Source organism: Homalodisca vitripennis, chromosome 3 (assembly GCF_021130785.1).
Source record: "Homalodisca vitripennis isolate AUS2020 chromosome 3, UT_GWSS_2.1, whole genome shotgun sequence".
Lineage (NCBI taxonomy): Eukaryota > Metazoa > Arthropoda > Insecta > Hemiptera > Cicadellidae > Homalodisca > Homalodisca vitripennis.
The window spans coordinates 156,169,698-156,182,783 of record NC_060209.1 but is presented as its reverse complement, the minus strand read 5'-3'; the positions used below and the strand labels follow the sequence as shown (position 1 = coordinate 156,182,783).

General features: G+C 36.0%; 1 protein-coding gene across 1 annotated transcript in view; it reads left to right on the top strand.

The window, feature by feature from the left end:
* Nucleotides 1-13,086, top strand: part of LOC124357690 — a 59,410-nt gene that overhangs the window by 35,522 nt on the left and 10,802 nt on the right. The window contains exons 5-7 of the mRNA XM_046809681.1: nucleotides 1,683-1,844; nucleotides 2,148-2,327; nucleotides 4,973-5,079. Coding sequence (XP_046665637.1) covers nucleotides 1,683-1,844; nucleotides 2,148-2,327; nucleotides 4,973-5,079 — 449 coding nt within the window. The remainder of the gene's footprint in view (nucleotides 1-1,682; nucleotides 1,845-2,147; nucleotides 2,328-4,972; nucleotides 5,080-13,086) is intronic.

The window sequence follows — 13,086 nt, the reverse complement described above, 5'->3', positions numbered from 1 at the left end:
GTAGTCCTTGCCCTGACACTTGCTCCTATAAGAATGGTAATAACCACCCTGTCTGTGAGTAAGGCCTTACAACAATACAAGCTCTGGCATTATTAACCTGGGCACTGACAATTTTGACCCCTGTCATGGAAAGCCCTGATATTTTATCCAACAGGGCCACTTGAAAAATCATATGCTAAAAAGCATCTGCAGAACACAGCTAAAGTCCTTTTACTGTGCTGCAGATTGACCTGAAGGACCTTGTAATGACTCATTTCATACACCCATCTCACATTCATTTCAATACTTAATTTAATTTAGAAATTTATTAGTAATAATAATTAAGGAATAATTAATTATAAATTGTCTCAAATTTTAATACAAACAATAATAAATACAAAATTAAATATATCAAAATTAATCAAAATTCACCTTATTACATATAAAATTCAAAAGTTATAAATTGAACTAAAGTCAGTGATACAGTGTGCAGGGATGATTGTTGAAGAGTGAAGAGAGCAGAGATTTGAAAGGTGGAGAGGAGAGAGGGATCTGGAAGAAGTGAAGCAAGATTATTATTTTAAATAAAGAAACTGGTTACATTTATTCAGCAGTATTTGAAAGGTTACTTTATTAAATTCTTATTATCGCTGAAGTACAAAGAAGCAGAAGACAGATATTGGGTGAGAAAATTCCTTTTAAGTTTAATAGTGATTCATTGGAAGAACGTAAACCCCAGGAACATTCGATTTGGCTAATAATTCAAAATTAATATAATTAAAATTTAACAACAATTATTTTTCAAAATTACAATATCTTTTATTAAAACAATACCTAATATTTCTATTTCATTAAGCCAGCACGACCACCCTGCCCTAAAATTTAAGAACTGTATTTAAACAAATTTACCATTATTGTATCCTCCATCTTGTTTCAAAATTCAAACTTGTATGTCAATTAATTTATCATCATTAAAGTTCACATTTGTATCATACTGAGTTATTTATTATTTCTAGTTATAATTATCAGAATACAAATTAAGTTTAACTATTTATTTAAAGTAATAATAGTAGTAGTATATTACAACCTTGACCCTCATGATCAGCTGCTATACCCCCCGCTTCCTCAGCTGGACCTGCTCTACACCAATGAATATCCTCCAGTTCCTCACTTTAAAGAGTCGCTGCAGACTGTTCATCAACCAACATCACCATCGTCCTGGAACCTCCCATGTGGACATCTCCAATAACCTTTCAGTCAGACACCAAAATTTCAGCATTTTGTTTGCCAATGCAGAGTTCTGCCCGGCCACAGGACCGATTGATAGATCTTATGACGTCTATATAGTCCCCACTGACCATACTTGCCCCTTAGAGTCACTAACCCTCAGCTCCGGGGCCAGACCCCTTTCAGGAAAGCACCTTTTGAACTGCAGACACACACCCTCTGCTGAGAAAACTCGTCAAGGATCCGTCCCTGCAGCTCTGAGGTCTCCTCCTCCAAGAAACACCTTTCAGGAAAATTCTCGGGGACCAAAGCAAGTTTGTGTCTCGTTAGAACTTTCCTAAATGTATTTACCACTCCCTTCTCCGTTCCTTCTATATTCAAATCCTTGAAACATAACGGGTGGTTAGTATTATATTTTGTATAAATACAAGGTATTTTACTCACAAATACACAAGAAAATGAATTGATTGTTGCAGTCACTGATGACAGTGAAGAACATGTCGGAGGTTCTGGAGGTGGTAGGCAAGATGACTCAGCTGGAGTCTCTAGAGCTGGGGGAAATGATCAATGTGACAGAGACACATGTGATACAGGGCTTCTCACAGCTCACTAATCTCAAACGGCTTCGCCTCAAGAAGGTATGAAATAGCAGTTTTCTAAGCTATTTATTCAAACCAGCTTTGTTACTTACGCAAAGGAGAGGTATTTCTAGATGTTGGTATTAACCCTTTGATTAGTAATCCTGATCGTTAGGCAAAGCGTAATTTAGTAAGATGTCCCTTAATGGTGAAATGTTACAAAATTTCTTGTGAAACGTTTTTCAAAAGATTGAATTATTTTTAACCAATGACCAATACTTAGATGGAAAACATGGTTTTTGTCAAAAAATCTAATTTAAACAAGTTATATGCTTAGATTTTTAAATTGAATGTACTTTGCAGGGACAACAGGACTGCCCCACAAATGCCATCATGCAGACCATCAGCAAGTTACCATCTCTGAACCATCTGGAGCTGATCAACTTTGACAGCACTAAAGGATTTGATGCCTTCTTAGGAAAATGTTCCAACATTAGTACATCATCAATGGTGCTAAAGTTGGTGCCCATCAATGCAATACAGGTAACAGATTATAATAATAGCACCTAGTTTGTGCATGCGCATTAATACTTAATGCGCATACACATTAATACTTAATTGTGTCATTTTATGGAATCAACAAACAAAATCATAAGCTTTTTTTTCATTTAAAACGTCTTTTGATGATTTTTGCATTGTTTACATTCTATTGTGATTAAAGTAAGACAGCCGAATATGAAAGTTATATTTTGAACATACTGCACATAATTGAATTATGGAAGGTGATATTCACTATCTCTCTTGCACTACTTCTCCTACATGCTGAGCACCATGGTCCGCACTGTACAGTAACTGTCTAGTTATAATACATGTCATAAAATAAATATATTATAAGTGTATTATTACGAACATTATTAGTATAACTACAAATTTAATATTTAACACATTGGAAGAACCCTGAAAGGCATTAACTCATTTGAGACTGAAAACATAACTCAGTTCATTGGACCCAGGACTGAATATTTTCTTTGGTTCAAACTAGAAAACAGGTGATCTTTGCTCAAAACTTTATATAACTTTCTATAAATAATACAGACCTAATATTGATCATTCTTGTTGGTAGATAAATCAAAGCGGCCTTCAAAAAAAAAAAAGAAAAAGAAAAGTATTAGCATTATTTACTCAATTTTTCACAGCCCTTCAATAACATTTTTAGGTTATGGCCAATGTTGTTATCACTGCTATTGTTGTTCATACTGTCATACATTTAATGATCTTTCATTGTTGTGGCTTCTAATTCTTTTCATTTTTTCCATACCACTTTCTTTTTAAACATTTTCAATAAACACTGTAAAGTCATTACAATTAACAAATTGTACGTGAATCTAATTACAGAAAATAACGACCTGCAATCAATATATTGATACAAAACTATGATTATTTGATAATTAGGTTATCTATCTACAGTTCAATTCTTCAGTTACAAAAAACATCTCAAACTGCTACCACCAGATTAGATTCACAGTTAATTTGATTGAACCAGAAAAGAGGAGCACATAGGAAGTGTTGTAATACTTGTTTAGTTTTGTTTATGCTGTTTTTGTTGGAGTTTTATTAATTATTTTATCTTTATTTAACCTTTAGTACAATATAAAGAAATCAAATAATATCTCTTTAATGCTCAGTTAAAAAATGTTAGTATTTAAATTTATCCAAGTAATTTTTAAAGTTTTCTTGTCCAAATTAATGGAAACATGTAATTTTAAATTATTTATCTTTATTCTTTTTATTGAATTCATGTACGATAAGTAATTGGAATGGACCAAAATTCACTCTTTTTACTATTTAATTATACTTTACAACAGTTACAATTATTATAGTTACAAATTAATTATAATTACCGAGAGTCAGTTATTACAGGCATAATAGTAGTGATATACTAAGCAAACAATTATGAATTACTAAAACAAGATAGTACTTTCCATGGTTGCGCTGTGAGTGGTTTGTTCTACCATGTTCTTAGCTTAAATATGTCTTTAAATCCAACCCTATTTGCTCTGATATAAATGTTTCCTGTACTTCAAGCCATATAATCTTCATGTTAGCCATTAGTCACTACATGAAATTTGAGACATTATGTGTAGAAACTCATTACATATTTCTATTTTATTGAGAAAACAGTAATAACAAAATGGTAACAATTTATTGTGTTCAAGATCAGTTATTGGGCCTCACATTAGTTGTGGCCCTTTTTGAAAGATCAGTGTTGCCCCTCACTGATTGTTTTGTGTCAGCCCGGTGTTGCATTCACCTATTATATACTCACCACTTAACATACCTTTAGAATATCAAGGGTCATTTCACTTTGCAGTAAATTTATTTGTAGAAATGAATACTAAACTCGTGGTTACTGAGTTCATCAGATTTAAAAAAAATTAAATTCACAAGAAACATATTTTACTATGCATTTGAATAACTGTACATTGATTCACTTTTATATCACTGAGAAATAAAGTTTAAAACTTATCAATCCATTCCTGTATAATCATAGATGTTACTGGTTTGAACAACAAGGAAAGAAAGAGAACAAAGTTGGAGGAGAATTGGGATTGACGGAAATGACCCTCTGCACTAGTCTCAGAACAAACTACTACGCTTAAATTTTAATATCTTGTTAATACGGTTTATAAAATATGAATTTCTTTTGTAACTGTTTCAATTTAATATTTTATCTTTATTCCAATATAAAGTTAATTTATCTGTTCTCTATAATTTATTTTAACCTTCACACGTGATTCAGCGTAACAGATTGTTTGTATACCAACAGATTTATAATATGTAAAAAAAAATTATCGCAGGAGAACTTTAACCACAAACGTCCGTATGTATGGGCGTTGGTATTTTCCGGTAGTTTTCACAAAGTCCATATATATACTGACGTTGGCAATAAAAGAGTTAACTCTAGTTAAGTAGTCTTTTATATGTTTATGTAATAATAATTTATTTGAACTATTGTTTAATTAAATAATGAATATCTTGTTTGTTTTCAATGTTGTTTGTTGTCTAATATAAGTTGTGAGATAATAAGTTTTTTGAGCCTGTAAGTATAAATTAACATAGAGGCTGCTATTTTAACTGGTTTTCTTTCTAAAAGGAATGAAATAAATGTTCAAAATGTTGAATGACAGGTAAATACGTTGGTGAAGTTAGATCTGTGTCGCTGCACCTCGAAAGTCCTGGAGCATATTGCTGCCATCTGTCCACAACTGGAGTACATATCGGCTAGAGCTATCAAGTCAGTAGTTTAGGTTACTAATAATTATAGTAATTACTCAAGGTGTGCACTAAATTATATATTTCACTATATGTACTTAATAAATTTATTTATTTGCATTTCATTTTAATAAAAATAAGTTTGAACCATTATAAACAAATAAGCTAATATTAATTTGGTTAATGCGTTGATAATAACTACATCACCAACACATGTGCGTTTTAGTAATCAACTGTTTTAAACTAAGTAAAAATACTCTCATAAAATTAACATAGGAACAAGGTTGAATATGGTTCCAGGCAACAATTTGCAGCACATTTACTGTACCTACTTACTAGATTAAGTGAATGTGTCAGACAAGGAATAAACAATGCTTTGGAGTTCCTATTCTTTATTCTAGCTTGTAAGCCACTATACACACCTGACATATTGCTAGAGTTATCAAATGTTTGTTTTCTACAGTTGCCTAAATCTATGTGGTTTGAAATTTGAATAGCCATAACAGCATTAGCTAAGTCCTGATATTTGTGTCCAGTGTTTGGCAAAAACAAAATAAAGGGTTTAAAGCACTACCATTTTCCCATACAAACCTCAAAATAAATGACAGCTGAGCAATGTGACACGCCAGGCATTGAGTCCACTATGAAAGTGTGATACTTTGCTTTTTTCACTCATTGATTATGTCATCTTTTACTTTAGAAGTAAATACAGGAAAATCCCAGTTAACTGAACTTAAATCAACCGAAACGGTTCTGTGAATAATAACATGTATATAAATAACTGAGCAAAGTAGTTTGTATTCAACAGCAGAACAATGCACCAACCCTCTCCCCCCGTGGAGAAGAGTGACTGGGCAACGCTGTAGTGACTGCCTGGACAAATAACGTGTCCTTGAGATGATTAACCCACCCCTTCCCTAACCAACCACCTCTGTGCTGTGCTGCTGCAGTGCTCGCCAACTCATATAGATTCGCTTGTATACATATATATATATATATATATATGGGTGCAGCACATTATTGAAATTTATCATCATTGGTGACTTCAATATGTACATTCTGGGTTACGCTAACCCCCTGACCCAATGGCTTCACGATATCTTATCTTTTTTTGGTTTAACATGGTTCGTGAACTCACCAACACGAATGAATGCCCCATCAAGTAGGGCCATCGACAACGTTATTATAAAGAGAAGTCGTTAGTCACTGCTACCCGCTCATCACTGCGACTAATTTTGGTCTATTGTGATATGATCCCACTAATTTTGCTAAAAAAGGTTTATAGTCTCGAAAAAGAACAAAATATTTTCAGAGTTCGCACTTGCCATTTCTTTAGGTAGCTAGATAATCTTCCCAAAGTGGCTGAACCTTTTACGAGAGCCTACTTTTATGAGTGGGAGCAAAGAATATGTGCTGCCGTTTTTGGCCCCTCCTTGTAGAGGCAGCATATGTTGCTCTCAGTTCTTCTTGTCTTATGCTGATGATATTTGAGGTCACAACATCCATTGAGGAGACCTGCCAAGCACCTTAGGTCCTCCTTGCTGAGAGAGAACTTGCTTGGTTCTTTTTCACAAGTACCTGATGAACAGTTTTGCTTGTCTGTTGCCTGGTACATTTTTCCAGACCTTGTTCTTGTTATTATCTCCCCGCTATCTGATTTCCATCATTAACTGGCTTTTAGATATACCAAGAAACAGCACTTGGTTTAAATATTTCTGGAAGAGAAGCTTTAGTCAGCTTGTCAGTCTTGTCGTTCCTTCTATACCAACATCCCTTACCAGCCTTTTCAATGTGTTCATGCATTCCAGCACAGTCTTCGACTCACAGGTATAAGAACTTAGAGCTTTAAGAGCTGCTTGGCTGTCTGACAATAAATTTATTGTGACTCCCTTCATCTTCTCTAGGATTATTGAGACTCATTCCTGTATTGTTTAGAGTTTCCCTTGGAAGACTGTGCCATGGGTTCCTAGGGATTTTCTAACCTCACATTTACGTTTTGTAATGCGTATTTCGAGCTGTATTGAAATTAAGTTTGTTATTATCTGACTCTATCTGTGATACTGTTTTATTAATGAAGCAAGCTTATTTCTACATTTCAATTGACTTATCAAAGGCTTAGCTAAAGCTATCAATATTTTTATAAGGTTAGTATTTTTTTCTCACTTATCATTTGCAATTTTAAGTTACCGGAACCAGTTAGTTTTCCACTTGTCACTCATTTGTATTTTTAATAAAATATTAACAAAACATTAATAATACGTCTTTTCTACTTAAAAAGCATGATCTCTTGGGGATAATAAGATGATGCTACAAACATAAAGATGAATGCAACTGTAGTGGTAGGCTACTCTTTGACAGGCAGTGTTCAATCACGTAGTTCATGACACTTAGCACCTTCAGGCTGTCCTGCCCACCACGACGTACCGCCTGTAGGCCCGGGCACATTCCTTTAGTCTTTTAGAGAGTGTAATTGGAAACGAAACCCTTAACAATATTTATTTTTAATATATTTTGAGGATCAGTCGGGGTCTCCAACTTCCGACAACTTAAGGAGAAGGCTTGACACTACCAACATGTACTGACTTGAGAACACCTGTGAGAGCAGCTTTTTTACGACAGTGGACAAAATATTAAGGCACCATCAGTGGACTCCGCTGGTGAGTGGGACTCCAACCACTGAAAACTCCTCAGGCCCAGGCATCACTCCCCCTTGAAACTGCTTTCCACATCACTTTAAGAGGTTGTTTACTTAAGCCAAGAGAGGGATCCTACAGTATCAAGCCGTCAGTTGGGCAACACCGGAGCTGTATTGCCTTTCTTGTAATTTCTTGATTTTTCAGCATCCCCTCTACATAGGCAGACAGTATTCCAAGTTTGTCTATCAGTTAACATTTTCCAAACATGGGTGTCCGGTGAGACTAGGCCTATGGCAATCTCGAGTCTCCTTCTTTCATTTTCCCACCGTTTGCAGAAGACGAATATGTGGTTGGTATCATTGTAATCCACATCCCCGTAGTGACTCTCTGAGCTTTCAAACTTAACCATCTTAAACAGGTATGCTCGAGAGTTGCTGTGACAGGTGAGGAACTGGGAAGTTCACCTCCCCGTGTTGTCACTCTACCCATTCTCTCAGGTCTCTAATCAGCCTGGTCTTTTGTTCTCTGCTTTATAGCAGCCATTGTACCTGCCAGTCCCTAATGGTATGTTATCAGACCGTTCCCCTTGTATACTCGCTTCCTTTCGAAAGCAAGCAGGTGGATGTTCCGAGCCACCACAAAGACAGCCAGTTTGGTAAGGACTGGAGTGCCCCTTTTCTCTTCATTGCCATATTTTGCCTGTAGCCCCCTAGACATAGAGTGTCCACCCTGTTGTGTACGGGTTACGGGGAATCGGAATAAAAGACTGAATTAGTTTACATCATCGACTGTGCTCGGTTAAGGTTGGAGGGTAACTGAGAGAGAGACAAGGGCAGGACACTGGAAGTGGTAGTGGTGGTATGATCTGGTGGCGTGATGAGAACAGCCAATGGCATTTATTCAAACTGATCACCCCATATGACGTCACAGCATCATACGATCATACAGTTGGTCTTTGGCTGTGGCTTTAACTTGCCAGTAACAATTTATAATATGTATAATAATTATTATTATAATTATTATTGTAATTCAATACATTACATTTCCTCCCTTCCAAATTCCAAAATAAATTGAATTCACACAAGTCATAGATAAATTAAACAATACAAGTGTAATAATAAGTATATAATAATAACACATTTAAATATAAATAACACATATCATTATTACATGTCATCCTTAAGTACTGTAAGTTATTTACAAGTTTAATTTCTCTACAGGTTTCCTAATACGAGTTGGGTATCTGTTTGTATGATCAGCTGTTCTAGTGACAGGAGAAGGAACAGCTGAGGGTAGAGAAAGACGTGGTCTAGAATGAGGGGTAGTGATGTGACATGGAGAGGTATGATGCGGTGAGGAGGGGGAGAGACCAGCTGATCTAGTGAGGTCAGTGTTACTAATTCTGACTGGGCTTGGAGTTGGCGGACACTGAGCGCCTGTCTCACGCTCCGCAACTGTACGGTCCTGAGATGGTGGAATTTGACTGTCACTGTCAACAATACTACTGTGTAGTCCTATCAGCTGATCAATATGTCTACTCCAAATTAAACCAGTTTTTGTCATAACAGAATACATCACATTATTTAACTGTTTTATTACAATGCCCTCTATCCATTTGTCTTTAGAGCGATAATCTCTCACTAATACAGATTGATTGGGAAATAGAATTCTCGTTTTTCTACCGCCAAAATATTCTTTTTGTTTGTCCTGTTTTAATTGCACAGTTCTGGCTACATTAGGTCTGAGTAAATCTAGCCTGCATCTTAGTGGTCTATTGAACATTAATTTGGCAGGTGTCTCGTTAGTAGTACTATGAACGGAGTTTCTGTAATCAAATAACATCCTATTCAAGGCTACTTTAGTATCAATATTTTCTTGAAAAGCCAACCTTATTTTACGTTAAGCATACTTAACTGAGTTCTCAGCCTGACCATTAGACTGAGGATGATAAGCTGGTGAAAATGTATGTCTTATACCATTAAGTTGCATGAAATTTTTAAATTCAACTGAGGTAAATGGTGGTCCATTATCACTATGGATAGTGACAGGTAATCCAAATCTAGAAAATAGTTCTCTTAACTTTTCTATAGCTAGCTTAGCTGAAGTAGAGCCTACTTCAAATACTTCCAACCACTTAGTGTAAGCATCAATTACTACCAAGTAGATCTTATCTTTGAAAGGACCCAAGTAATCAATATGCAATCTTTCCCATGGCATAGATGGATAGTGCCAAACATGTAGATTACTCTTACTAGGACTAGAACGTTCCATAAGACAGGAAGAGCAATTGTTCGCTAGGCTTTCAATGTTTTCATCTATATTTGGCCACCAAATATAGGATCTTGCTACTGACTTCATTTTTACAATTCCCAAGTGACTCGCGTGTAACTCATTTAATACGTAGCTACGCAACTTGTTAGGAACAACAATTTTATATCCCCACATAACAATGCCATGCTCAACTGTTAGCTCGTCCTTCCTTTGGAAATAAGGTAACAATTCCCTATTCTCTCCTGACAAAAAATTTGGCCATCCGTACATCACATAGTTATGTATTTGTTTTATAATAGGATCATTTTGGGTTTCAGCTTTTACATCTTCAAAAGTTAAAGGTACTGAACTTTCAGCGATACAGTGTAAATAGGTACCTTTCCACCTTGGTTCATTGTTATTATTTACAACGTGTTTAGTGCTTAATGGTAAGCGTGATAATGCGTCTGCGTTACCATGCTTTTCTGACCTTACATACTGTATATCAAAATTGTATCCACTTAAAAATAATGCGTATCTTTGTAATCGGCTTGCTGCGAAAACAGGTAAACCCTTTTTCGGTCCAAATATGCTAATTAAAGGTTTGTGATCAGTACACAATGTGAATTTTCGGCCATACAAATATTGATGAAATTTCCTTACTCCATATACTACTGCTAAAGCTTCCTTATCTATTTGTGAATATTGACATTCTGCTGGTGATAAAGTACGAGAGTGGTATGCAATAGGTTTCTCAACGCCTTCAGGGGTTATGATACTAAGTACGCAGCCCAGCCCTGTCGAGCTTGCGTCTACTGCTAGTTTTACAGGCAACTTTGAATCATAATGCGCCAAAACTGGTGCTTTAGTCAAAACATCCTTGACATGGCTAAATGATTTGAGACATTTTTCATCAAAATCAAATGGCACGTCCTTTTTTAACAAGTTGTAAAACGGACTCAAGATTGTTGACAAATTATTGATAAACTTTCCATAATAATTTACCAAGCCAATAAAAGCTTTGACTTGAGTGACAGATTTAGGTACAGGTGCTTGATTTATAGCTTTAATTTTAGATTCAGAGGTATGCAGTCCATCTTTATCGATACTAAAACCAAGATACTCGATTTTGTCTACAAAGAACGTACATTTATCTTTCTTTACGGTAAATCCTTTTTCACTCAGGCGTTTACAAACCTCTTGCAACCTACTTACATGAGTTTCGTTATTAGGTGCGGTGATAAGAATATCATCCATGAACACTGATATGCCTTCTAAATTATGCAAAGATTGTTCAATAACTCTTTGAAATATGCCTGGGGCTGATGAGATTCCATAAGGCATTCTACAATATGAGAAAAGACCCTTATGCGTGCTAATTGTACATAATTTTTGTGACTCACTGTCTAACTTTAATTGCATATAGGCTTGACTAAGATCTATTTTAGAGAAACGTTCTCCATGCTGTAAATTTGCAAATAAATCTTCTATTCTAGGTATAGGGTACTTGTCTACTTCTAGATACTGATTTAGAGTAACTTTAAAGTCTCCACATAGCCTAATTTCACTGTTCTTTTTTAATACTGGTACAATGGGCGTTCCCCATTCCGAGCTGCTTACTGGAATTAACACTTGTTCATCAACTAAGCGTTGTAGTTCTTTTTCTACCTTACTTTTCAATGAGAATGGTATCGGTCTTGGCTTAAAATACCTAGGTCTAGCATTTTCTTTTAGATTTAGTTTTACTGGTTCGCCTGTATACTGACCTAGTTTCTCAGTGAACACTTCTGGAAATTGATTAGTTAGCTCGGACGTCATTGTCTCGAAATTAGCCTTGTTATCTATAGGTCTGTTTATAACACACACAAGTTATTTTTAAACGAAATGTCAACTCCCAGTACTTTAAGCCAATCACGACCCATTAAAGGATGTGAACCTCCTCTAATCACATACAAATCTAAGCATTTATGTATTTTCTCATAGCAAACATCAACATTAACTTTGCCCACAGGTATAATAGGTTCATTAGTGTACGAACTCAAAGTTAGGTCGTTTTCTAACAATTTACAAGAACTAAAATTATTTTCATAAAAATCCTCACTACACACTGTGACACTAGCTCCAGTATCAACTTCAAATATGGTTTCTCGACCTTGCACTAGGACTTTAATCTTAATTGGGTCAACTCTAATTCTTTCACCGTGAGTTTCATTTACTTTAAATAAATTCTGTATGTCCTCGACATAACTCTCAAGATTTTCATCACTCTGAACATAATTCTTAGAATTATTTGAATCTGACAGTAAGTTCTGAACTATCATTTACAAAATTATGTTTCTTATAATCTTTGTTTTTCTTGTTTTGAAAATTAGACTGATAAGATATACCTTTCTTAACTTTCGAAAGCTGATTGTCTGGTAACTTACTAATTTCAGTAGATCGACATACCTTAGATATGTGATTTCTTTTACCACATTTGTGACACACAACACCAAACAATTTGCACTGCTTCCTATAGTGACCACACTGCCCACAGCACGTACACTGCACCTTGACTTCGTGCCATGCGTTGTAGCTCGCGCTGCCACCGCTGCCGCCGACTCTCACATGTGGGTGGTGATGCGCTGCCATCCGCTGGACCCGGCTGCCGCCGTTCACTGTCAATGCCGCCGCATTCTTCTCCGCCGCTTCCACTGAGCAGACGATTTTCACAGCCTGGTCGAAGGTTAGGGTGGTCTCTCCCAACAGCCTCTGCTTGGTCGACTCACTCCTGATGCCGCTCACCAGTCTGTCTCTGAGATAGTCGTTGAGGGATGCGCCAAACTCGCAGTATGCAGACAACTTCTTGAGGCTGGCGATGTACTCTGCGACTGATTCTCCTTCCTGCTGATTCCTTTTGCTGAACTTGTACCTTTCAGCTATGAATGATGGCTTCGGGTACAAATGGTCCTGAATTAACTTCACTAATTCATCGAACTTTTTCACTGAAGGTTTTTCCGGCGTACATAAATCTCGTAACAAACTGTACGTTTTCACACCCACGACTGTTAGTAACGTACTAACCTTTTTGTCGTCACTAATACTGTTACAGTCAACGAATAATTCAAATCGTTCAACATACGAATTCCAAGTTTCTGCACTGT